Source organism: Alternaria rosae, assembly GCF_020736505.1.
Source record: "Alternaria rosae strain MPI-PUGE-AT-0040 chromosome Unknown BKA58scaffold_9, whole genome shotgun sequence".
NCBI classification, from domain to species: domain Eukaryota; kingdom Fungi; phylum Ascomycota; class Dothideomycetes; order Pleosporales; family Pleosporaceae; genus Alternaria; species Alternaria rosae.
In genome coordinates, this window is record NW_025763578.1 from 780,972 (window position 1) to 805,965 (window position 24,994).

General features: G+C 50.5%; 7 protein-coding genes across 7 annotated transcripts; 4 read left to right on the plus strand and 3 right to left on the minus strand.

The window, feature by feature from the left end:
* Positions 1–225: 225 nt before the first annotated feature.
* Positions 226–1,483, plus strand: BKA58DRAFT_321507 (PrpF protein-domain-containing protein; the record flags this gene model as incomplete). The annotated part of the gene is made up of 2 exons (XM_046167813.1): positions 226–561; positions 614–1,483. The coding sequence occupies 2 exons, from the start codon at positions 226–228 to the stop codon at positions 1,481–1,483; spliced, it is 1,206 nt and encodes a 401-aa protein (XP_046021936.1).
* Positions 1,484–1,869: 386 nt separating this feature from the next.
* BKA58DRAFT_431554 (calcium-transporting P-type ATPase-like protein) lies at positions 1,870–5,479 on the plus strand. The gene is made up of 4 exons (XM_046173099.1): positions 1,870–2,188; positions 2,258–3,419; positions 3,467–4,765; positions 4,818–5,479. The coding sequence occupies exons 1-4, from the start codon at positions 2,063–2,065 to the stop codon at positions 5,360–5,362; spliced, it is 3,132 nt and encodes a 1,043-aa protein (XP_046021937.1). The 5' UTR covers positions 1,870–2,062; the 3' UTR covers positions 5,363–5,479.
* A 1,834-nt stretch (positions 5,480–7,313) lies between these two features.
* BKA58DRAFT_236702 (uncharacterized protein) lies at positions 7,314–8,522 on the minus strand. Its single transcript, XM_046166598.1, has 3 exons — positions 8,092–8,522; positions 7,909–8,037; positions 7,314–7,846 (listed from the first exon to the last, which is right to left on the minus strand). The coding sequence occupies exons 1-3, from the start codon at positions 8,257–8,259 to the stop codon at positions 7,466–7,468; spliced, it is 678 nt and encodes a 225-aa protein (XP_046021938.1). The 5' UTR covers positions 8,260–8,522; the 3' UTR covers positions 7,314–7,465.
* Positions 8,523–9,612: 1,090 nt separating this feature from the next.
* BKA58DRAFT_443051 (uncharacterized protein) lies at positions 9,613–11,515 on the minus strand (the record flags this gene model as incomplete). Its single annotated transcript, XM_046173952.1, has 5 exons — positions 9,613–9,997; positions 10,046–10,783; positions 10,833–11,109; positions 11,164–11,231; positions 11,289–11,515. 5 exons carry the CDS (start codon positions 11,513–11,515, stop codon positions 9,613–9,615), a joined length of 1,695 nt encoding a protein of 564 aa, XP_046021939.1.
* A 3,259-nt stretch (positions 11,516–14,774) lies between these two features.
* Positions 14,775–17,007, minus strand: BKA58DRAFT_391195 (uncharacterized protein). Its single transcript, XM_046170893.1, has one exon. It carries the CDS (start codon positions 16,726–16,728, stop codon positions 15,163–15,165), a length of 1,566 nt encoding a protein of 521 aa, XP_046021940.1. The 5' UTR covers positions 16,729–17,007; the 3' UTR covers positions 14,775–15,162.
* A 253-nt stretch (positions 17,008–17,260) lies between these two features.
* BKA58DRAFT_236735 (uncharacterized protein) lies at positions 17,261–19,099 on the plus strand. Its single transcript, XM_046166599.1, has 2 exons — positions 17,261–17,662; positions 17,715–19,099. Exons 1-2 carry the CDS (start codon positions 17,277–17,279, stop codon positions 19,021–19,023), a joined length of 1,695 nt encoding a protein of 564 aa, XP_046021941.1. The 5' UTR covers positions 17,261–17,276; the 3' UTR covers positions 19,024–19,099.
* Positions 19,100–20,839: 1,740 nt separating this feature from the next.
* Positions 20,840–22,034, plus strand: BKA58DRAFT_443054 (uncharacterized protein; the record flags this gene model as incomplete). The annotated part of the gene is made up of 5 exons (XM_046173953.1): positions 20,840–20,856; positions 20,904–21,396; positions 21,460–21,485; positions 21,536–21,885; positions 21,937–22,034. The coding sequence occupies 5 exons, from the start codon at positions 20,840–20,842 to the stop codon at positions 22,032–22,034; spliced, it is 984 nt and encodes a 327-aa protein (XP_046021942.1).
* Positions 22,035–24,994: the final 2,960 nt, after the last annotated feature.

The following is a 24,994-nucleotide window of genomic DNA, read 5'->3' on the forward strand; positions in this document are numbered from 1 at the left end:
ATAGCACATTTCGGCCTAGAAACGAAGTACCGGCTTCATCAACTTCATCACCTTCAATCGCAGCAGTGTCCTCTATAGATGCTCCGCACACTTCTCAAACCATCCATTGTCCAAAAGGCACATGCCTCGACTGTCTCACACATCTCGCCGATCCGCATACCTGAACTCCCAATGGCACACGAAAGCGCCCCAAAAAGGGTGCGACACAGCCTACCAGCCGTATTGATGCGTGCTGGTACTTCGAAAGGTCTCTTCATTCATCGTCATGATTTGCCATCTTCCCAATCAGCGTGGGCTGGCCCATTACTTGCTGCCATGGGTTCTCAAGGCTCAGACGCTCGACAGATTGACGGAGTTGGAGGAGCGACTTCAACGACTTCCAAAGTTGCAGTGGTTTCGCCATCATCACGAATGGGCGTCGATATCGATTATACTTTTGTACAAGTAGCAGTGGGTCAGGAGGTGGTCGACTTCAGCGGAAACTGTGGAAACATGTGCGCTGGCGTCGGACCATTTGCACTACAAGAAGGCTTAGTGCGTGCAAGGCCTGGAGAAAAGACTGTAAGTCTATTCATTCTCATCAAAGGTGATAGAATACTTACTTTTCGTATAGCTTGATGTCCGGATCTTCAACACAAACACATCGCGGCTCATTGTCGACACTGTCCAAGTAGGCGAAGACGGGTCGTTTGATGAAGACGGAGACTACGCGATACCAGGTGTCAAGGGAACCGGAAGCGAAGTAAAAGTGGCCTTTGTGGATCCTGCCGGGAGCATGACCGGAACTCTCTTTCCTACGGGGAGAAGATGTGATACTATTCATGTGAAAGGACAAGACGGCGATCGCTTCTCAGTCCAGGCCACGTTAATAGATGCAGCAAATCCCTTTGTCCTAGTCGACGAACGAACATTACCGCCATACCTGAGGACAGGGAGCAAAGATGCCGCCGCCTACCTCAAGCACATGGAGGCAATACGATGTACTGGCGCCGTCATGATGGGTCTTGCTTCTGATATAGACGCTGCTGCAAAAGTCCGCGGCACACCGAAGCTGGCGATTATTTCTTCTCCTCAACCAGATGACCATGGCCGGGAAGGCACGCCGGACGTTCATGTCCAAGCTTTCAGTATGGGCAAACCCCACCCGAGCCTGCAACTCACAGGTGCGGCATGCTTGGCGTCGGCCGTGTGCATAGAAGGTACCGTAGCCCACGGACTTGCATCCGGCGGCAAGACACAGTCCTCCTGGCAGTCGTCTTCACCTGAGCGGACACCGAGTCCCTGCTCAGACTCTGATGGTAGCTCCTCGGATCTTCTACCAAGCCAAAGGAGAGTCTGTCTTTCGCATTCGAGCGGGTCGATCAAGGTTGATGTTTTGGCAACCAGCTCGGAATCGTTTGCTTTTGTCGATAGGTGCGTTGTCTCGCGGACTGCTCGGCGGTTATTCGAGGGCAAGGTGTATTATTACTCAGGTAGCGTCTAATCCAAGTAAATCCAAGTAATACAAGATGATGATAAGGAAATTGCGCAGGCTTCAGCCACAGCTGTGACGCTTGACAGATTCAGAGAGGCTGGGATATGACATCACATACAGAAGGACAGAAAGCGCGCCATGACTTGATCGCGCAGCGGACATGTACCTGCCAATGCGTCACTCGACGCTGCTAGAAGCGGCATCTTACTCGCGATTGTAGCCTGCAAGTGAAGGTTACAGAGAGTGTTTCAAAACAGAACACGTCACCAGATGGGATTAGTGCTGTGATGTCAAACAGTGGTTCGTGTGAAAGTGGTGACCAGACCCTCGACGAAGACCCCTGCTCGAGAGTACCGGTGTGCTTTGACGTTTTGGTCCATCATCGACATCCAGCAACACCATCCCCAACGACAACCCGCAATCGACTCGCGATTCTCATCTCTCGCCCCGCTCACCAATCAAAGACGCGTTATTACTACTAGCACCAATGCGATAATCCAGGACGACGAGCATCTTTTTGCACGCTAGCTCTGGACGGATAGGCCACGTTGGACCGCGGCGCAACAGTCAACTCCTGGCCATGCCAACATGTCAAAAGCATCCACGTCCTCATTGCCCCTCTACAATGCCTCGGGCCTGCCCTCCAAGTCTTCGCGGCCCTCTTCGCCCATGCTGCAGCCGCCAGAAGCCATCAAGCGCAGCACCACGCCCTCAGTACGCCATGCGCTCCCACCACCACGTCTACTGTGGAGTTATGGAGACGCCGCTGACACGTGTGAATAGTCAATAACATCCGCCCATTCCCTCCTCTCGGTACAGGACACGGCCCAGAAGCTCTCGACGTCGATTACACATGGCCTCTCTGCCTCAGACGCCTCGGCGCGCATACACACCCATGGCCTCAACGAACTCCCCCACGAAGAGCCCGAACCGCTGTGGCTTCGCTTTCTCAAGCAGTTCAAGGAGACGCTCATCTTGCTGTTACTCGGGTCTGCTGCTGTGTCCCTTATACTGGGCAACTTGGATGATGCTGTGAGCATTGCTGTGGCTGTGACCATCGTGGTGACAGTGGGCTTTGTGCAGGAATACCGCTCGGAGAAGTCAATTGAGGCGCTGAACCAGCTGGTTCCACATTCGGCACACATCATTCGCGCTGGGGTGGAGCAGCCACGGAACGGTCGCATACCGAATGGCACGGCAACCGACGACGTCGAGCTGGAGAATCTGAAAGACACCACTTCGGCCCTGTCAGCTGCGGAGCGGAAGTCTACTACGATATCCGCGACGTTGTTGGTACCTGGCGATCTCGTCCTTTTCCACACTGGAGACCGCATACCCGCCGACATCCGTATCACGCACGCCGCAGACCTTAGCATCGACGAGTCGAACCTCACCGGAGAGAACGAGCCTGTCTCCAAGTCACCAGACACCATCACACCCCCACCGGGCTTACAACGGCCATCTTCACCTTTCTACGCGTCCGAAGCCGCAGGAACGGTCGGCGCTGATATACGACTGAATGATCAGAAGAACATCGCTTTCATGGGTACATTGGTTAGATCGGGTTACGGACAAGGAATCGTTGTCGGTACAGGAGGGAATACGGAGTTTGGCGCTATTTCTGCGTCTCTGCAGCAGATCGAAAGCCCACGCACGCCTCTACAACTTTCCATGGACCGTCTGGGCAAAGATCTGAGTTACATGTCTTTCGGAGTCATTGCCTTTATTGGTCTGGTAGGACTGTGGCGCGGTTGGAAGTTCCTCGAGGTCTTCCAAATCGCTGTTTCACTTGCTGTCGCCGCTATTCCCGAAGGATTGCCTATTATTGTTACTGTCACGCTTGCGCTGGGTGTGCTGAGAATGTCTAAGCGCGACGCTATTGTTCGACGGTTACCCAGTGTTGAGACGCTGGCTTCTGTCAATGTCGTGTGTACTGACAAGACGGGTGAGTTCATCATTTACGCGGATATAGCATCTACTGACATGAGCCAGGCACGTTAACCACAAACCACATGACCGTTACGAAGATATGGCACTTTGATGAAGTAGCACCGATCGATGTAAAGACGAAGCACGACTCCACGGACCTCGATTCGCCGACCCGTAATATACTACGAATCGGAAACATTGTCAACAACGCTCGCTTGTTGAGCGATCAGGCAGCCTCGGCGTCCACGGCAGCGGTACTTTCTTCAACTCTGGGAGGCGACGACAACACGGCTGCCAAGAGCCGATGGGTTGGTCAACCCACCGATGTCGCGCTCTTAGACTTGATGGACGCCTTCGGGGAAGACGACATCCGAGAAAGACTCGGCGAGCGCAAGTTTGAGACACCGTTCAGTTCGGAGAGAAAGTGGATGGGGGTCGTCGTTGGCGGTAATTCTGGCAGCCTCACCCCTGGATCTGAGTATGCATACATCAAAGGCGCACTGGAACGGGTATTAGACCGCTGCGATACGTATGTGACAGCACAAGGAAAAGAGGTGGCACTGGATCAAGCACGCAAGCAAGAAGCGATGAAGGCCGCGGATGCAATGGCGCAAGAGGGCTTGCGTGTGCTCGGCTTCGCAAGCGGTGCGTCCAAAGGAAAGAAGAGGAATGCTAGTGGCACAGCCTCACCTGTACCGTCAACTAGCTCGGCGCTTGGTGACGATGAGCAGTATCGCGGTCTTGCGTTCGCTGGCTTGGTTGGCATGAACGACCCGCCTCGTAAGGGTGTAGAGAGAGCTATCCGGAGACTCATGGCCGGCAAAGTCAAGGTTATCATGATCACGGGAGATGCTGAGACCACAGCAGTTGCCATTGGCAAAAGTCTGGGTATGCCAATCATGCCGAACTCGGCACTTGGGCGCTCAGTCATTCGCGGTGACGAATTGGATCGCATGAGCGAGGAAGAACTTGCACAGGCAATTGCGACAACCTCAATCTTCGCGCGAACTAGTCCTGAGCACAAGATGAAGATTGTCCGAGCACTACAATCAAGAGGCGACGTTGTGGCTATGACTGGTGACGGTGTCAATGACGCACCCGCGCTCAAGAAAGCAGATATCGGCATCTCCATGGGTCGACTTGGCACAGATGTCGCCAAAGAGGCCGCAGACATGATCCTGACAGATGACAACTTTGCGACCATCCTCAATGCGATCGAAGAGGGCAAGGGCATCTTCTACAATATCCAGAACTTCCTTACCTTCCAACTCAGCACCAGTGCGGCAGCACTGAGCTTAGTACTCCTAAGTACATTTCTCGGCTTCCAGAATCCGCTGAATGCCATGCAGATTCTGTGGATCAGTGAGTTTTCCCTTTCTCATCCCCACTCATACCTGCTAACCACCAACCCCAGACATCCTCATGGACGGCCCACCCGCGCAATCCCTCGGTGTAGAACCCGTCGACCCAGCAGTTATGGCGCTACCCCCTCGCCCACGCCACGCCCGCGTCCTAACCCGCCCCCTTATCCAACGCGTCCTCCAATCCGCCACCATCATCATGCTCGGCACCCTCACGACCTACTACCTCGAGATGTCCACCGATAATCTTGTCACCGCCCGCGATACAACCATGACCTTTACCTGCTTCGTCCTCTTCGACATGTTCAACGCACTAACGTGCCGCTCCTCCAGCAAATCCGTTCTTGCAGGCGAGATTGGTGTCTTCGATAATAAGATGTTTAACTACGCTGTTGCGGGCAGTTTGCTCGGACAGCTAGCTGTTATTTACTTCCCGCCGCTGCAAAGTGTTTTCCAGACTGAGGCCCTGGGTTTGGGCGATCTCGCGCATCTTGTTGCGGTGGCAAGTTGTGTGTTTTGGGCAGATGAGGGCAGGAAGTGGTATGTTAGGTGGAAGGGGAGGAGAGGTTATGGTGGGGGGTATAGTACTGTTGTTTGAGTATAGAGCGTTGGGTAGAATATGGTGGTGTAGAAGTGTGATAATGCGCAATGGAAGTGCTATCACCAATGATGCGTTCGAAGCGTAATTACATGTCATGTGAAGTGAAATTATGCGGACTTCAAGCTGAGTGCTGACATACTCGCCGACATGTGAGTGCATCTGTCTGCACAACGAGCTTTAGTATCATGTGCGAACGATGCTCTCGCGGGAACTCATACCGAGAGCCCGACCATGCACGAGCTTCTCCAGGTTATATAGATACTGCATCTCTCACTGTCATTCACTCTTCACTAACTCTACTTCCTCAATCTCTTTTACCAAAAACAGGATCGTCCACGGACATGTGTTTTCCTGGGAACCAAAATCTGAAAGATCAGCTAGATGTCCATTTCAGCAGCATAGTCCACAAAACGAGCTTCTACATCGCCATGTATCGCGACTACAAAAAAAACAATGCTGTGGTAGTATGACCTGTTTTGCGGTATTGAGCTCGTGAGGAGTACATATGAATTCAACCGAATGCTTGATTTATTCCTTTTCTGTATACCACCATGCGGGTGAGACACCAAAAACAGCGATTCAAACACTGATGGTGTTGGCTGTCCGGCCACGAAAAGATCTGGATGGCTATCTGATGACTGCGCTGAAGACAGTGGACGATGCCAAAACAGGTTGATGAGAGACGCTTCTCGACTGAGCCAAACAAAATGGGCACGAGGCTCCACATGTGCGGTGCGCTACTGAATCAAAACAATACAAACCAAACCCATGTGTTGAGGTGGACCTTGAGCAGTATAAAGCCTCGCTCTCTTGCCGACTATCACCTGTTCCTCACATCCTTCTTATATTGCAAGCTATCGAAAATAAAGAGCGAATCTTCTATGAGCTTGCTCTGCGGGGACCAAAACCTGGTTTGACGCAGACATGTCTGTGTGATCGCTTCTCTGGAGTTGAAAAGTTCGTACGTACTCGCCGTGCCCACTCTGAATCTGCCAAAAGACGGTGAGGTTTCCTGAAGAGTGGGAACGTCAAGAGTGGTGTCGAAACATATCTATTAGTGCGCCATGTCTTTTTATTCGAGATTCCGGCAGTATAAATAGAGATCTCTTGGTCGTCTATGATCTTCTCATCTACACTTACGCGACTTGACAATCCCCAAAAAAAGGATTCAAAGATGGGTACCTAGCATTCATCCTTCAACACAAAACATCTTCCCATTTACTTTTCAAAAAAGACCTGAACACAGCCACATGGAGAATGGAGAGAGACGTGCCTACCCAAAACAAAATACCAACTAGGACCCTTCTACGTGGTTTGTTCTCGTTGTGCATCTCAAAAGCTACCTATCCAGTCGCCATGTTGTCTAGTTGTCCAAAATACATCAGAAGACCGAACCATGTGCTTTCTACATCCAGCACGTCCCTAGTGTATCGCGAAAAGAGCAGGCAGTTAGAGACATGTCTGCGATTAGCATGACTAGATTCAGGTATAAAACCCTCGTTGCGATATCAATCATTCCCCATAACACCAATTACCTGGACTATCAAAACAATTTGAGGGTGTAAAAATGTGGAGGAGAAGAAGAAGAAGAAGAGGAGGAGATATCCCCACCGAGAGATGTCTATGAGAACAACATGTGTTATTTCTAGCTCTGGGTTCCGACGACTTCGTAGGCTCTGCATTCCTGTTCCTACGAACAAAACATCGATTACCAGAGGCGATGTGAACTCGCGTTGTGTACGGAGATGCACGTTGAGTCGTCGCTGTCATGGGGGAGACGTAAAACACGGGATGCATGGAAAATGATGATGATGATAATCATCATCATGACATGGAAATTTGCGTAAACATTTGGTTTACGCCGGTCGGCTTAACCAATGGTGATGTGCCGGGTGGTTCCCTTGAAAGCACTTGAGGTGTTTAAAAACCATCGCCTTGTTACCACCAGCGATAGTGTCGCGTCTAGGTGAAGCTGAGTTTTTCAGCATAGGCTCGCGCTCTGGAGTGCCATCCAACGCCCTAGCCGTCCGCGCCATCTTGTGCAAATGCGTATCGCGTATCGCAAACCACGTTGCGTCCAAAGATCTCTCTTTTGACCCCTCATATCAACTCAACATCTCCCGTGCCACACCCGACACACCAGGCCCTCACAGCACTCCACCTCACAACCCAAACATCCCCCCTCTTCATCTCAAAACGCCGATCCGTTCCTTCGACAAATATCTCCCCCACGTCGCGTAGCGCCCTAACGAAGACCGCCTTGTCCTCATCCGGTTTATCAATCATACTAATGCCACCAGTGGTATCATCGAGCCGTTGTAGCGACGCCGGGAACTGCGAGAGGAACGAGGATGTGTAGTGGGAGGAGAGGAGCGCTTGATGCGACGTCAGGTACTGGTGTTCGGATGGTGAGAGTAGCGGAGAGGGCGTTTCGAGGGAGGCCGTATGTAACGATTGGATATATAGGGGGTGTGCGTCAATCTACAAACGTGGTGTCAGACTCTTGCAATAGACATCCGTAGAAAGGTAGGACACGACTCTACCTTTTTTATCCTTGCCCTCAAGAAACTGCGAACCAAGAACTTGAATCGCTCAAGCTCGGTCTGTATGATGATGAGCTTGAAATTCGTCTTCGGGTTCATGTCGCCCGTTTGGTCTTCGACAAGTTCAATCTGGCTGCGTCATTAGCATCTCGTGTCGCGCGAGCTGCAGTTCCATGCGCTCACCTGTCTCCTAATCCGCTCCAATACTCTCTCCATAAGCTCCTCAGGCCATGGTAATATCTCCGGCGCAACCCTTTCCGCAACCCAACACCTCGTCAATTCCTGCAGATCGCGTGTCTCCCTCGGCGTCGAATCGACCGCGACCTCCGCGAGAAGGTCGTCGATGTCCATTGTACCGTTCCACACAAACAAGCTCTTTGCTTTTCTCGGAAATCAACGGTCGTATCGGTCGGGTATGTAAACCGCGTGTTCGCCTTGTCCCGCGCGTGTGTATCGTGGCCCTTAGCCAGGTACGAAGATCGAGATAAGGCGGGGTGATGAGATCGAGAGTAAGCAATCGGCAGGCACCCGAAGAGCAGCGGGATGCAAGGCAGAGATCTGAAGTATGTCTCGGGCCGGATGTATGCGTGTGTTGGCTTGCAGCGAGTGTGCATGCAGATTACAGATGTTTGGTGGGGCAGGGATGCGCGATGCGGGGATCGCTAAGGACTAGCGCCGACGCGTCCCAGTTTGGTCCTGACGCGACTTGACACCCGAGGAAAAGCAGGCTACACATGTATGACGCCTTGGTAGAAGCTAAGGGTGCAGCTATCAACGGCCGTCGCTACCGTAGTATTTCAATATGAACTACTGTTAGTGTCTGGCTCAACATATAAACCGTGCATGCATTAGTTGGTGCATTGTGACTTCTTCATCAGGAAAATGGTACGGGTGGATCGATTTGGTGAAGTTTCGTTGTTATTTGTAGTAATGCAGATGGACGAAGAATGGCTCGAGGAAGTCCTGCAGTCGACTAAGCTAGAAACATGTACAGCCCATTACCTCCTCATACCCCTCTCTGTAGATACACAAGAAACAGAGAAGAGAAGTAGGTACAAGCAAATAGATACATGAAGGGGTCGCGCGAAGGGTGATAGAAGAGAAGGCAGGGAGTTCAGTCTGTGTGCTGTAGAGAATGATACCAAATGAATTGTATTAAGGAAAAGGCAGAAGATGCCGTGTAGGTGATTAATGCTCTGGGGGCACGTAGACCTATTTGTGTACTTGGTTTCGTGACGTTTCTTAGATTCTTGTTCTGAAGAACATGTGCAGGCAATGTTTCAGCGCTGCAAGACCAGGAGAGATCCGTCTGAGGATGGGGGTACTAGGAACAAAGGAAATGAAGGAGCTCGCGAGGCAGCCTTCTTTGGACTGCGCAACGCTCGCCGTAGACAAGATGGGTATCCAGCAATCCCTATCAAGAAATGTGAACTTTTGTCCGGGCCCACAGCTCCGCGACAAGGGGTATAGAAACGAAAACGGGGAGACACCCCAAAGATCAGATGCAGACTGTTGCCGCTGTGCAAAAATTCCGAGAGTGATGCAGACCAAATGGAATCGCTCGAACGCCCCGGAAATGGAAAAGGACCAAACGCCAATGCTGTGGGGATCCAATGCCATGCAGCAATCATCCATAACGCCGTGAATCAATCCGCCATGAGTTAGTTTAGTTTCGTTATAGTGTTGGTTGTTCGTTGCGCAGGCTTAATAAGAAGCCATGCGACGGGAAGCGGCCGTGACACGTCCGACTTCCAAAGAGTCATTGCCGAGGGCAAAGATGTTGTTTCCAGATCTTGACCGGCCCATGGCTGTAGGGCTGTCTTCCATCTGGCAGTGCTGTCCGAAGGTGAAAGTGGTAGCACGGTTGAGCTTGGCACGCGACTTGAACTTGAGTTTGTTGAGGCCACGTTCACATGATTGTTCATGCTCTTTGGCATCCATGCGAAGGTAGTTTTGGGGATAGCAGCGAGTGGCGTGTGCATGGTAGAAGGAGCTGTATCCGCCGTCGAGAATGTACACTTCAGGGAATGACAGATAAGGGTATTGATGCGCGTTCTCTTTGCGATCTTGCGAGCGAACGAATTTGGCCCTGCTGTTATTAGTGATGGGTCAAAACAGGAATACAGAATAAACTTACATCAGAGGAGCACGATGCGCAGAGTACTCGCAATGGAGCACCAGCAAAGTGTTCTCACTTGACGGGGCCTGGAAGAGACGCTCGGCAAGCTTCTCCTTGTCACAGAAGTTCAAAGCACCTTCAATGTGTCCACCATTGTATTCGTACTCGAAGCGGCAGTCAATGACGACCTTGTTGTCATACAAGTGATCATAAGCACCATCCAGCACTTCTACCAATGTCTCGTGGGTGATACGAGGGAGGCTCTCTGGCTCATTCGTGGTAAAATGGGGAAGCTTGAGAGGGTTGGCATCATCGACGTCCATCACAGACTGGAGCCCGGTGGGCTGGTAGTCATCCTGTTCTTGCTTGGCATTCATTACTTCACCGGGGCTTTCGAACATGCTTAACGATCTGCGGAACTTGCTGGGACGACGAGAAGGAGGACCAGCGGGCTTCCTGACGGCGGCGAGGGGAGAACCATTGGCACGGGCGGCAGTAGAGTTGAGAGTGAACGGCTTGGGTTTTGAAGCGAAGAGAGAGCCGTTGGAAGTAGGACGACGTTCTTGGGGAGGTGAAGCAGTGAAGCACTCGTCCAAGCTCAGTGAAGACGAGTTCCGGGCGAAGTCACCGCAGCCAAACTGGAAGGCCGGCAGCGGAGTGCTCGATGGCTTCTCTTGGTCCTTGAACGACACAGTGTTAGTGGAGTAGTTCTTGTGGCGCGCAAGAGAGGGCCTGAGAAGAGCGGACTTTCGGCGGCTGTGGATTGTTAGCATGGACTGGACAAGTGAGTAGCTGATGTACTGACTCGGCGGCTGACACGGGTCGGGGAACCTCGAGCGAGGGTGTAGAATATGTAGGTGGTGTGGGTAGCTCGTCACATGGGGTGAGCATGTCGCTGTCGGAGCCGGGAGTGACCTCTGGTGAGGGAGATGGTAGGGGCAGGCAGCGGTCGTTGATGAAGCTGAAAGGTGCCTTGTGGGGAAGAGGCGAGATGTCCATGGAGTCTGGTGCAAAGCCGGGCGAGGATGAGGGAATTGGCGGAGTCGTAACGCCTTCCCATCGAGCCAATGGAGTCGTGGTTTCTGTTTGGGCTTGTTAGCCCTTGTACTTCCAGTTTGGAGTGCGCAGCCACTTACCCCGAGTGTCGATCTGGTGAAAGAGATTCGACGTGAAGAGCGACCGACGCGGCGTGGCGAGCTGTGGGCTGAAACAAGCACGTTAGTATGCCGCCAATATCAAAGAGACAAAGGAGGGATTGTACCTCTGGTCCATGTGCAGGTTGCTCGACATGTCGGCGGCCAGGCTGGTGGTGGGTGACGAGCCTCGCATGGGCTGCAGGGTGAAGTAGTCTCCCCCACTCTTCTTCATGCTGAGGTCGCGGAAGTTGAAGCTCTTGGGGCCCAGGCTGTGTGCTCCTCCAAACAGCGGCTTCGACTGCGGCAGGTCACGGCGGTATCCCCAGGGGCCGGGGATGGGCGGCGGGTGCATGGCGGCGAGGGGCGAGGACATCTCCATGGTGGACTGGTTTCGTGTTGGTCGTGGTTATTGTCGTACCGGGCAACGGGCGGAGCGAGCGTTTGCACGTCGGGACTGAAGTGATATCGGACGGGAGGATGCAATACTGGCGATAAGCATGCAAGACAGAAAAGCTAATTCCAATCTCTGAAGATGCGGTTGGTGATGGCGTCGATGTCGATAGAGATGCTACAGGCGGGCTCGGGACATGGGCGAGGCTGAGGCTGAGGCTGAGGCTCCGGGAGAGGGTCGGCAGGTGGATGGTGAACGAGGTAGCTCCTGCCGTAGTGATACTGGCGATAACCGTCGTCCAAGATCCGCTCAGCCAACTTAAAGAGGGGATTGGGCCTTCTTGGGTGCGAGAAGGGTAGAGAAGAGAGAAGCAGAGCCCGGTCACGCACTGGATTTGAGGATGCCGTGGTTGCTGGGGTAGCCCGCTGCTGGGCCAGGTTAGGGCCGACGACCAGGGCGTGGGCTTGAGAGCTAGGCGCTTGCACACACCGGAGGCCTCACTGCTCAGCACGGGACAAAGAATACTGGGGACTGGAGTTTGCTTGCCCGGCTATGCACCCAGCCCAAGCTATGCTGTTGATCCGCAGCCTCTAATTCCGCCGCAGGTACACCGGCCCATGATTTGATCGCGATCCCACGCGTAGGCTGTCGCGTAGTCGCCGTGCAGCTGCAGCTAATCACGCTGCACGCTCGTCAACAACCGTTCGCAGCTGTTCCACCTCGCACAGTATCCATAGAATAGCAGTCCGGCATAGCATCACGGCCACACTGATCTAACGCGCGCTGCTTCAGTCCGGCCTCGATCTCAGATAGAGCTCGACAAAGCGCAGCCAAAGCGCACTCCTGCCATGGTTGCCAGAGAAGCAATTGCCTAGCTCGGCACGGGTCAGACGCAAGCGGAATGGATGCTCCCTGTAAGCCCAGCACGATACGTGAAACCATACGTTCGCTCTCCGCCTAAACTCGCGCCGCCGAGAGAATTTCTCCCTTCGGAGTGGTTCTGCGTGGGCTGCGTGGAGCGTCTAGCCGTCCTGCGTAACGTACAAACCGTCTCCCAGGGAAACCAGCTGCACTCGCTACCGAACGGCCACCCCTCTCTGTCCATCATGTACACTATCTAGATTCTGTGCGCGCTACGGCACACTGCTGGCTAGATTCGGCATCATCTACCCCATCTCCAGCCTTGCTCACGACGCGCGACATGTTTTGATCAGGCAAGCTCGGTCTATATCTGCGCATACTTTCGTCATCGTACGGCCCAGCGACGAGCCTTGGCGTCTCTGCCAGGGAACCGCCTCGCTGTAACATGGCTTGTCCGCGCCCCCATTGGCTGCCTCCTCTTGCGGCGACTCATTGGGCGAGCGGGAGATTTTCAGTCTGTATTCGGTGCAGCGAGACCGACGTCGCAGCCGCCGCTGGCTTGACGACGTGAGCTCACCCCGGCCCGTTCGCCCTCTGATCCCCTTAGCCCTAAGCGGCTGCATAAAACAGGAATGGCTCCATCCAACGCGCTACCTCTCTAGTCCCGTGCTCGCGATCGAGCTCTCCCCTCTGAGATCGCGATGGCGACATGTTGCAAACGTCATAGGCAATAAGGCTGAGATGAACTGCCAACTTTGCTATTCTCGGCCGCCGGTTTGCTTCTACTGCTGCAAACCAGTTCAGACAACTGTCGACCTGTCGACCACCGACCCTCGCTAAGAGCCGCAACAACATGACAACAACAATAGACGTCAGCGCAGACCCTCCATGGCTTTCGGAGAGGCCGGGGGCCGCTGTCATAGTTGCTGTGGTGCCATTTAGAGGCGAGCTGAGTCGCTGTTCGAGAACGGCGGCTCTGCCCACCACACCTCTGCACAAAGCCTTCATAACCGGCACACGATCGGCTGGACCCCACCACCAACGGGCTGACCCCTCCTTTTGTGGACCGCCAGACACACGACAAGCCTTTGCACGGCCAACCTGTGGCGCTTGTTGCAAGCGCCTCGAAAAACCATCGTCTCGTCGCCAGGTGCGACGCGTCAAGCTTCGTATACACAAACAACCGACTTCGCGCCATCACCTGACCTAAATAGGTGAAGGCGAGTCTCACCACAGGGTCTGCGTCATATACCCCAGACCTCGGGACCCGCTTCACGACGCCGCCAGAGCAGGCCTCGCGTTTCGAGACCCTGAAAATCTGCACTCTCGTCACTGGTGGCAGCTTAGCCGTAAACTCTTTGTCATGGTGCTTTCTCGCTTTCATCGTGTCAGCACCTGGCCGGACGCATCCGACATGATGTGCAGTAACAGATACATCATGGTGGACACTGTGTGTGAAGAAAAACTCTGCCCATGATTCCCAAGACACATCGCGGGACATGTTTCGGGCCCGAGGGTCACTCACCATGAAAACCCAGACAGCTCCTGGAGCTCCTTGAAGCGTTCACCAGTATCAGCCATCTCGGAAATTCAATCTCTTGCGTCGCTTGCATCCCGTTCTCGGCCAGCACGTTGCACATCAGACCCTCTTTCGTCTGACAAAGGATTCACTTATAGTTACTATAGTAATGTACCTCGAGGGTTCGACCTCCAACAAGACGCACGGGTTTCACCTCGATGCATGCGGCGCCTTCGCTTGCGGCCTTGCGTTTTCGGAAGGTGCGATTCTGAGACGACGCGGGACGCTGTGACATGCGCTTTCCCTTTCAGCCTGTGACTGCGGGGACATCCGGTGAGCATCCGCATCGTCAGATTCAGAGTACCACCACAATGAAGGGTATATTTAAATCTGCAACGCGGTTTCGTCTTCCCGCGGGGTATATCCTCATGATTTTCCAAACATACCCTCGTGCATATCGTCCGTTGCCAATCTTTGCGATTCATCCCTCCGCATGACGGTGTGGTTTTGCCCGGCGCCTTTCGCATTTGCAACACTGTTGCCATGGCGATGCATGGGGTCAGACGCGCCTCATGTGTACCCAGCCGGTCCCTCTTTGCACAACTCTATTCGTATCATCCGAATTCCTTCAAGAGTCAGTAAATTATGAGCATCCGAGCAAACTTTTCAAAATGTGCAAAAGGGGGTGGAGTTTTGGCGTAGGCACCGACCATGCAATCTGCGATATCGATAGGGAAAACTTCACCGCCTGCTCCTTTTTCTTGGTGAAAACGGTAGACATTAACCTCACAGAGCAAGACTGAGATATTTAATAGCTGGTAAGCCCGCTTCATTCTGACATCAGACAACTGGCATTGCACGCTCTTCGTTCTTGCGGACCTAGATCATGTGATCTTGTGTTGAGAGATTGCATCGTATGTGGATTTGAAGAAGCTGGGGAGCGGATGTAAGGGTCCATGGGATCACGTCACTCCCACCCTTGGATGCCGAAAGTTTGCTTGGATAATGTTCTAGATGCTGCAAGAGAAGGGATACAGCAGAGCCTTGATGCGACCCGTGGAGTCAGGTTGACATCACCACCACGAACGAAGCAATCAGACGTCCGGCAAGACAGCGGTGCAAATCAAACCATATTGCGCACGATGATTACAATCTCCTGAGCGTATATGTCGAGGAGAAGAACCTCTCGGATCCAATATCTGCGGTTGCATCGCTCTTCGATACATTTCTAGTCCTCCCCGTTATCATGATTGCTCAAGATATGCCTCATACCCAGGCCATCCCTCGCCCTGTCTTCCTGCTCCACCACGCTCAACGGCAGTCCCTTGCCAATACCACACAACACAAAAGCCGCCCACTTCCACCTGAACGGATTGATTGCGATGGTGAATAAGAACCAGTAGATAAGTTCAGAGTACGTGAAGAAGTCGAAAGCGCCGCCAGGAGCCTTGGTTTTGATGAACCGCGTCATGTCGATCCAGCGCTTCATCCACCAAGTACGCGGGCGAGCGAGGGGGTCCACGAGGTACATGAGTAGGAAGCGCGTGTAGATGCCAATATGGTAGTTGCCGACCGTTCCGATCGCGTTGACATAGGTACAGTTGTTTGCGCAAATGGAAGGGTGTTCCGGTGGGAAGACTTGGAGGTACCAGTTCGGTGGTTCGTATGGCTCGTTGAAGACCTCGTCTGGAAGGAAGCCTAGGCTTGGACGCTTATAACCAGTCGCCATGATGACGATGTCGGCTTCGATCAGCTTCTCAGAGCCAGGGCCATTCTTGGGGACACCTTGGGCGCGCTTGTTAAATTTGATGCCCGTGCCAGACTCGTCGTAGCCCATGATGTCGCCGCGGAGCCATGATGCTTCACCTGAGCGGATGAGGTCGAGGACTGAATCGTTTACCATTGGTGTTTCGGTGAGAAGGCCCTTTCCGCTGTTGGGTGCTGGCGAGATGTCGTAGAGATCGCGATAGAAGAAGAGACGGAGGATGTATTCCGGGATCCAACTGAATATGGTCTCCATTCCGAAGATATTGAGAGCGAGAAGACTGTCGATAAAAGGGTTTCTCGGGATAATCCATTTTTCAGATCGAGCCAGTACGTTGGCGTGTTCTGCTTCTGCACTGGCGACGAATTCCAGGGCTTCGACGGCGGAGGCTCCACCGCCTATGATGGCAACCTTCTTTCCTTCGGCAACTTTACCGTCGAGTTGCGAACTGTGCCAGATTTCGCCTTTGAAGTGCTCTTGGCCGGGAAGCGTTGGCATCTTGGGATCACCACAGGTGCCGATTGCAGCAATGACGCCGTCGAATCGTCCGTGAGAGGGGTCGTTGATTATCCATCGCCCGTGGGGATCTTTGTACACCTTTCCAACACGCATGTTGAACTCCGTCTTACTCTCAAGACCATATCTTTCCCAAAGCGATCTGATCTGTGAAACAATCTGCTGGCGATCCGGATATCCTTTGCTCCAATGCACGGACGGGTGAAACCGATACATGAGCGAATGGATTTGAAGACCAGACGTGTTGTTCACCCGGCTCCAAATCCCTCCGAGATTCTTCTTTGATCCGGCTTCGAAGATGCGACAGTCGAAGCCATGACCGACAATGTGCGATGCAGCAGAAACTCCTGTTAGGCCTGCGCCAATGACGGCAATCTTAGGGCGCACGAGGTTCGGATGTGGTGGCGGCGGTGTTGGCGAGAGTACAAAGTCGAGCACATATTGTATGACCTCGTAGATGAAGAGGACAGGGTGAGTGAGAAAATAGCTGATGTAACTCATAAAGTAGCCCATCGTAGCGGGTGGCTCAATTACTTTCTGAGAGATGGGGGATGGAGAGACGTAGATGGGAGAATTGGCTGCAGCATCTTGATATGCATGAGCTCGATATCTTGCATGACGTTCAACTTTTCACGTGGAGCCTTGCGGAAACGTGCAGCTTCGGATGTTGTGTTTCGCATATTACGACTTGTGATGTCACGGGTGGGTCCGTCGCATTGGTCTGACATGTGAAAGGTTGTTGGGCTGCAACGTTGCTTCCGGCAGCGCAGGCTGGGATGGCTCGGTTTCGACTCATTAGAAGATGGGTAATTGAAAGTATCCTGGATTTCCAAAATTCCATCTTCCCACGTGTACTGCCTTCAAGTACCATCCTAGCGTCCAAAGTCTACCCAGCATGCTGGGACGAATGAAATGCCTCGTCCGGATCGGCGACAGGGATGGGGCGGATAGTGAGGCTTCGAGCTTGGACCTGACGCTAATCCGAAAGCGCCCAGCTACTTGTTTGAGCTCCACCACTTAGCTCAATCCTTCCTCAACCACCAACGGTGGCTTTTGTAGCCATGTCGTTCTTCCGGGGTCAACCTGATGTAGAGACGCGCTTATGCACGGCGGTCAACGTTGCCATACAAGCCGGAGATCCGCATCAATTGCAGTCGATCGTACTGCTGGAGCCAGGCGAAGGCAATGTTTTCCCGCCAGACCATCAAGAGCTCATCCAGTCCTTGCAGCAAAATTATCCTGCAAACAACGAAGCTTCTGAGAAACGTCTCGAGGATCTTGTCAGGCGAGTCGTCACTGAGACTGCAGAGTCTGAGGATGAGGAGGGGAGGCCTATACAGTCATGGGGCTCACTGGTCACCTTCCTTGTTGGGTGGATGACTTTTCTCCGAGATATGGATACAGAGAATCTGGTATTGGTATTCGAGCTGATGACGGATCTTCAATCGTATGTTGACGGAAGTAGCCCACAAAGTTACTTTACGCTAACGCGATTCTAGACGAGCAAATAGCGCATTGCAGCATCCTACCAAGGGCATCCTGATGCTTCCTACCATCATGTACTATGCGAAGGTATTCGCAAGAGTAGCGATCGGATTAGAGAAGAGACCGGACTTGACGATGCATCTCATTACCACCGACGTGGACGAGGATGGCCAAAGCGAATCATTGCCGGAGCGGGCAGCGAACATTGTACGACAGGCCTTCATTATATGTCTCAACGACCGCAACACTGTACCTGGAGGCATTAAGGACGGTAAGCCGGACGGGAAGAAGGTTGGAATCTATAAGATGGCAAACATATGTCTTAAGACACTCTTCCAGGCCGACAAGCTGGGAAGCTGCGAAACCATCTTCAACAACATATCCAACTCGTCGCCGCCCTTGCACATCTACCCGGCTGCAGAGCGCATTACCTTCCTTTACTACCTCGGGCGGTACCACTTCAGTAACACCAATTTCTATGGAGCCCAGCTTGTTCTAGAGCTAGCGTACAGGGGCTGCCACGGGCAATGTCCAAAGCAACGTCGCTTAATCGCAGTCTGCCTTGTCGCTGCCAACATACTCCTCGGTCGTTTTCCAAACGAACACATCTACAACGACCCTGCATGCGTTGGCTTCCGGGAGGTCTTCGAGCCGCTTTGTCGTGCGATTCGCAAAGGAGACCTGGAGACATTCCGTCGGGTAACGAACCTGGATCTTTCCCATCCAAGTGCCGACTTCATGATCAAGTACCGGATTTTCTACCCGATCGGGAACTATTGCGAGCCCCTCGTATGGTGGTCGCTTCTCCGAAAGGCATTCATCCTCACTGGAAGCATAGGGGAGGCGTCTAAATCAGCTGCTTTACTCGACCTCAATGCAGCAGTCCTTCTATTCCGCTTTCTAGAGGCGCGCTCGCTCATCAAAAACGCCGCAATGGTCGCGCAAGACCGTGGCCCAGGCCGTCGCAACTTTGGTCACATCTACCAAGACCATGCATCAACAAGTAAATCAACATACATCGATCCGGACTTTGTCGGCATGGAAGGAGTGCAGCCGTATACCCACGAGTATGACCTCTTGGAGATGGAGTGTATATGCGGTAGTCTCATCACCCAAGGCTATCTGAATGCGTACATTGCTCAGGCGAAGCAGAAGTTGGCCATCCAAGGTGTGAAGACGGGTAATCTGAGCGCTGGATTTATCAACCCATGGGAAGTCAACAAGGGGAAGAACAAGGACGAGGTGCTTGGATGGAAGAAAGAAGCTGGAGGCGATGGAGGACAGGTTGTCAGGCTGTCATCCGCGGCACCGGCTGGGATGTAGGAGAAGGTTACGAATGATACCCTGGTAGTGAGATTGGATAGGAATATATGCCAGTAAGACCCCATACGTTGTTTGCGCTGATATTCCGGATGAAATTCCAGCCAAGAAGTCCCCAACGCCGATGTTCTTGCGCTACCTGTAAAGCACGAACCCACTCCAGCGGTCGTACCGCCAGCACCGTTATTGCCCACCCATCACCAAAGCGTCAGCAAACTACGATGACCGTGTTGCTTCGAACCCTCTTGTATTGTACTCTTTTCCCTCGTCGTGGTCTCGGATGATCTACAGTAGAATCGCTGTCATCTGTGTGCTGTCAGCACCGCGTCAACGAAGTGTGCTGCGCATACTCACTATAGGAATGCTTTCTCGACAAGCCCATGCCTCGACGTCTGCCGAGCCAAGTTTTGAACGCGAACCCAACGCAAGGGATGAGCACGACGATCAAAACACCAAGCAAACCAAAGAGCGCTTCCTTAGACCATTGAGGGCTAGTGATAGATTCATCCGGAGGAGTTGCGTTGGGGGAGACGGCTGGGTGTGATTAGAACTACGAGGCCGGAGGTCGACCAAGCAACATACTATTTGAAGGTATTGCCGGCATTTGCATTGGAATGGGATATAAATTGTCGCCCTAGGAAAAATGATGCCTCTGTAACCAAGACGGAGCATCCCTTAGGCTTCAAGTCGACTTCCGAGGCCTATAGTCTATCCTTTTCTTTGATGGAATAAAAGTGGAAAGATTACACGCAATCAAGTATAGAGCAACGAAGAGTACTTAAAAGCAAGTAGGTCTGGAAAGGGTTTGAAGTGACAGTCGTAGTGATGTTCGATGAGGTGTTTCCCTCGAGAAATCAGCAGGAAAAGTGATGGGGGTTAAGTAGCACTTGAAAGGGCTATGAAGTTGTTCGTGCCAAGGATTACGGTGGTTGGACACCGATTCTCTGGAGACGAAATGATCAAATGACGCGGACTGTCTTGGTGTGGCAACGTTTATGAATGCCAAGGAATTTCGTGGTCGGAGGCCAGATGAAGAAAGGCCGTTAGAGGTGGCAACGAATGTGATTGCCAAGGAATTTGGTGGTTGGAGGTCATACTGGGAAAGGTCGTTAGAGGTGGCGCAGCTGTACCTTGGTCTTCAGGCAGATAAGATTGATAGTCGGACTACTCAAGCTAAGTAGCATGACGAGAACATATACATGAAGTCTTCTGATGAGGAACATCAAGACTATACAGATGCGCCGTCTGCTAGCGACAAGCGCTGTAGTCGTTCTGATCTGTGCATCAACCCACGATGATTGCATGATATTATAAATAGATGAATTTGATATTCTTTCACATACGACCATAGGATCATGAAAATTAGTTCACTCGTCCCACCCGTCAAAACTCGCGGTGCTGGGTTGAGGTCGATTAACTGTTGTTCTTTCCCGGTTACCTTTTTCAGTCGTCGCGACTCTGTTGTCGCGCCACCACTACCACAGCCCCAAACGACCATTAACAGTCATTTATCATCCTACAAACAGTTTTCCGGTTACGCCCACTGCAATCGAAGCGCGCTGTTTTAACATGGCTGCCTCTAGCTCAGGTACTCCTTGCCACCTATTCACTTTTGTATTTCCTCCCTTCTCTCGTCAACAAAGTTATCTTACAGCCCTTTCAAATTATCCTACTCACTAAGGCGCCCAAGAAGAGAAGCAAAGTTGATCTTTCGCACTTGCGCGCCCTAGTTCAGCTAGAAAAAGAACCAGCTCCGCTTACAAACGAGGATGTTAAGGCGTTGTTAATCCGCTCAAGTTACAAGTCATACGAGTACACTATGGCTCTTTGGTCAGAGTAAGTTAAGAGTTAACACATGTCTGAACGTATCACTAACAGATCAGGTTCACTGAATCTATCCTCAACGAACACGTGCATTCTACGTTCAGACAAGCACCAAGTGTGTATCGCATCCAGCTGTTTCTTCGCTGGCTCGCCGAAACTAGGACTGGTCAGCTAGAGGAGAACATCACGGATACTACTATTCGAAATTGCCTCTCGTCACTCAAACGAAAGATCAAGTTACTTACTGGTCGCCAGTATAACTCAGCGGAGAACAAGGACCTGGAGATTTTCATCACGAAAGACCTTGCGCAGAACGGAAAGATTGCAACAGGAGCTTATACTAAGCCGGTAGCACCTTTGCCAGTCGCTGAAGACTTGATTCGGTTCATGTGGGCATGTGACGAATATCAATTCACACATCCACGCGCACGCCTGCAGCTGGCATTCTCTGTCGTACTCATGACTCTTCTAGGCAGTCGTCCTAGAGAGTTCATTGAATCGGCAGCCTGGAAGCACAGCAACGAAGGACTTCTATACAGTGACATAGATCTTGTACGTTACTAGAATAGCACGTACGTGGGCTTCCTTCTTCATCTGCGGCTGCGGAATTGGAAGGGACACCGAAACAACAAGAAACACTCGTAAGTAAGAACTCACGCAAAGACAGAAACGAGAGTCCTAAGAGAAACAGACCTGTTATGCTTCTGTACGAGGAAGCTACTATGCTATCTATGTTCCTAGTTACACATTTTATGGCGTTAGCTCTGGCAGACGGGGTGTTCGAAGAATGCACTTCGTTCCAAGACATTGAAGCAAAGGAGCTGCCACTAGGCAGTTCGCTGTACAAATATCGCTACAAGTTAGAAGCGAAACAACGGCCTATCCTTCGAAGCATTCTCAGCGACGGCTCAGTTTCTGAAAACGGCATCCTCACCTACGAATGCTTTAACAACATGCTCAAGGGGATTGGTCAACAGGCTAGGTACGAAGACAGGTTAAGTGCATACTGCTTTCGTCGGGCTTATGCTAAAGCGGTTGAGAGTACGTCGCGTAGTATGCTCTGATACTCCGTCCTCCACTTACCATTGATAGAAACGGCAACTCCTGCACAGAGAAGATTGCTAATGGGGCATTCTAACGATGATACTATCATGTACTACATTTCTAGGATTGTTAGGGTCGACAGCTAATCAATGGTTTATGGGAGAGACTAAAGAACAGAACTTATTGAGGAAAACACGTCTATGATGTCGAAGAGAAACCTTCTTGCACTAATGCCTCCCGGCTCTTAGCTTACTAATCGTGGTAGCATAGCAAAAGCCATCGGACCCGATAATCCCGTCTTAGTGGTGACATTATCCTAGCACACCCTGAAGGAAGATTATGCATTACGACGGCAATCGCGAACAGTCGCGTATCGTAAGCAGCGCGAGGATTTCTTCGAAGGGAAGACCACGCCTCAACGTGCCGCAGTACCGGCATCGATTTCTGCACAAGCCACACCGAAACGCTTACGCTCCCCATCGCGATATCTGCAAGCCCTGTGGAAATTTGAACCAGAACGGAAAATTATTGCGAGATTAATGTACCCTGATTGCGACACGGGAGCCGAGAATTCTGAGGATACTGGTGTTGACAGTGCGACCGACAAGATCGAAATCCCACTTAAAGATATCCTTGAGCCAATGGTGAACCTATCCAACCCAGAGAAGAAGCGATACATATACGCGTCTGCCTCCCCCACCAAGGACAGGTGCTGCGGTGTGTGTGGGAAACAGTTTATCAAGAATGACAAGAAGTGCGTTCCCCGCTTTGCTATTAGATGCTGTACTGACTAAGACAGAACAAGGCCAGACCGCATGAATTAGCACTTGCTCCAATGTGCCCGCAAAGATTACATACAGGGAGCACGTGTAAGAGGCTACGGTGTATTAAGCAGACTGCTCTAGTCACATAACGTACGACTTAGCGCTAACTAAAGCAGTAAAGCATAAGGCCTACAAGAGGCGAGTTGTACGCGTAAGAAGAACCTTTCTTCTCTTATCTTTCTTCTTCTATATATAGGAGCAAATGTATACTTATTAGCAGGCCTCTTTCCGCCTATAATATTAGAAGAAAGATTAACCTTACCTTACTCTTCTTCTCGCACGTAGCGAGTTAGAATTAAGAGTAGCTACTTATTAAGTGTTACAGGTTAGCAAGACCCTACTTGTATAATAGAAGCATAGGTAGATAATAATATAATAAACTAGAAAGAGCTAAGTAGAAGCAGAATAGACTTTTCTCTAGAAAGAAACTATGCGCTTAAAGTAGAGGAGCTTTAAGATTACGTACAACAACTATAGAGTAATCTAAACTAAGTAACCTAGAAATAATAGTTATATAATATGCTAAGCTAGTAACTCTAGGCTCTAACTTAAATTATTAAGAATTAGAGAAGAATACTAAGTATACTAAGTCTAGGTAGAACTACTCTACCTAACGTAGATGCATAGCGAGTAGTTAGTACAAGTGTTATAGGTAACACAAAGAATTCTCTTCTTAACGTAGAGTAAAGAGGTTAAAGGCTAACTACAACTAAGTTAGAATACAACAATAATTGCGGGGCTTAGAGTTACGTAATTAGAATTAGTATTCTACTAAGACTAGGCCTCTAGAAAGCTAGTAGAGCTAAGAAAGCTATAGTTCTTTTAAACCTCTCTCTTAGATAGAAAACTAGAGAGAATAAGACCTAAAGTAATAGATATAAAAATATATTAGATTTTATTATTATACTTATTATAGTTAACTTAAATAGTTTATCTCTTATATAGATTATTAACTAGTTATTCTATTATTTATAGAATTAGATTATCTTTACTTATAGTTATTCTATAATAACTTTTTTCTATAGAATTACTAGATAAACCTTATAAACTACTACTTTAGTCTACCTTACCTTAGTATAGACTAAGCCTAGAGAAGTATAGCCTAACACTATATAACAACAAGCGAGTAGTTAGCTTTTACTAAGACTCTACTAAAACTATAACTATACACTACTATATAGCACTATTTAGAATAGTAATTAATATTTATAGTAAACTAAGTTAATCTAAAACTTCTACTATAGTCTCTTTATATATACGCAAATTATGTTCTATCTTACTATAGTGTCTATAGTGTCTTTAAGATAGTTTACCTACTTTAATATATACTCTCTTCTTAATCTTCTTTTTATTACTACGTGCTCTAAACTTCTTTAGAGTTATTAGTTAAAGTTTTTTACTAATTATAAAAGTCTTTTCTTTCTATATACGCTTTCTTTTATATAATTTATATTGCGTAGCTACTTTATTAGCTACTTTAAGTTTAGTGTTATACTTAGTTATTAATACTAGAGAGTGCGCTATTATCTCTACTCTCTTTATAAGCTTTTTAACAGCCTTAACTATTAAGGTTAGTAAGCTATCTATATACTACTAAATTCTCTTACAAATTAGCCTTAATTATAACCTAAATTTTAGAGTATTACTTAGAGTTTATAACTACTAAAGACTATCTTTAATAGTAGGTACTAGTAGAGTATATAGGCGGACGCTAAGTATTTGTCACAAGACGCTACGAGCACGTGTTTAAGAGCTTACAAGAAGCGTTAATTGTAGCTACGTATAATATCTAGTGTAATACAAGACGTTGCGTAAGGAACAGAACAGAATGCAAAGCGGTGAAAGATATAGCTAGGGCCGTGCGCGGCGCTCAGGCCTTAGCTGGCCAATTAACAGATTTCGGGTGGACTGGCGAGCCACCCGAAATCTGTGCGTTCAGGTGTTAGGGGAACCACGGTGGTTACCGTAACAGTACCCCCCTCTTACTCTTGAGCTCCTGTGAGTAGAGATCATGTCTCTTACTCTTGCATTACTTCGGGTGGCTCCAAGATGTCAGAAAACCTCTTATGGAAACCAGCTACGGCTGCGTTATCCTTCAGGTCTGCAGCGGGTTCCCAGGTCATCTCGTCATAGCCTGTCCATTTAACGTAGTATTCATGTCGTCTACGACGCTTATTGTAACGGAGGTCTTCGATACTTTCTACAAAGTATTCTTCTTCGTTGTCTACAACAACAGGTTCGGGCGGTAGGACAAGTTGTCCTGGCAGGTACTCCTGTTTTGG

Coding starts and splice junctions, on each gene's coding strand:
- BKA58DRAFT_431554 (XM_046173099.1), top strand. CDS start 2,063: ATGTCAAAAGCATCCACGTCCTCATTGCCCCTCTACAATGCCTCGGGC. Junction 3,420..3,466: donor CGTGTGTACTGACAAGACGG/GTGAGTTCATCA, acceptor GACATGAGCCAG/GCACGTTAACCACAAACCAC. Junction 4,766..4,817: donor CATGCAGATTCTGTGGATCA/GTGAGTTTTCCC, acceptor CACCAACCCCAG/ACATCCTCATGGACGGCCCA.
- BKA58DRAFT_236702 (XM_046166598.1), bottom strand. CDS start 8,259: ATGGACATCGACGACCTTCTCGCGGAGGTCGCGGTCGATTCGACGCCG. Junction 8,038..8,091: donor TGGAGCGGATTAGGAGACAG/GTGAGCGCATGG, acceptor TGACGCAGCCAG/ATTGAACTTGTCGAAGACCA. Junction 7,847..7,908: donor TGAGGGCAAGGATAAAAAAG/GTAGAGTCGTGT, acceptor CCACGTTTGTAG/ATTGACGCACACCCCCTATA.
- BKA58DRAFT_391195 (XM_046170893.1), bottom strand. CDS start 16,728: ATGGGCTACTTTATGAGTTACATCAGCTATTTTCTCACTCACCCTGTC.
- BKA58DRAFT_236735 (XM_046166599.1), top strand. CDS start 17,277: ATGTCGTTCTTCCGGGGTCAACCTGATGTAGAGACGCGCTTATGCACG. Junction 17,663..17,714: donor CTGATGACGGATCTTCAATC/GTATGTTGACGG, acceptor ACGCGATTCTAG/ACGAGCAAATAGCGCATTGC.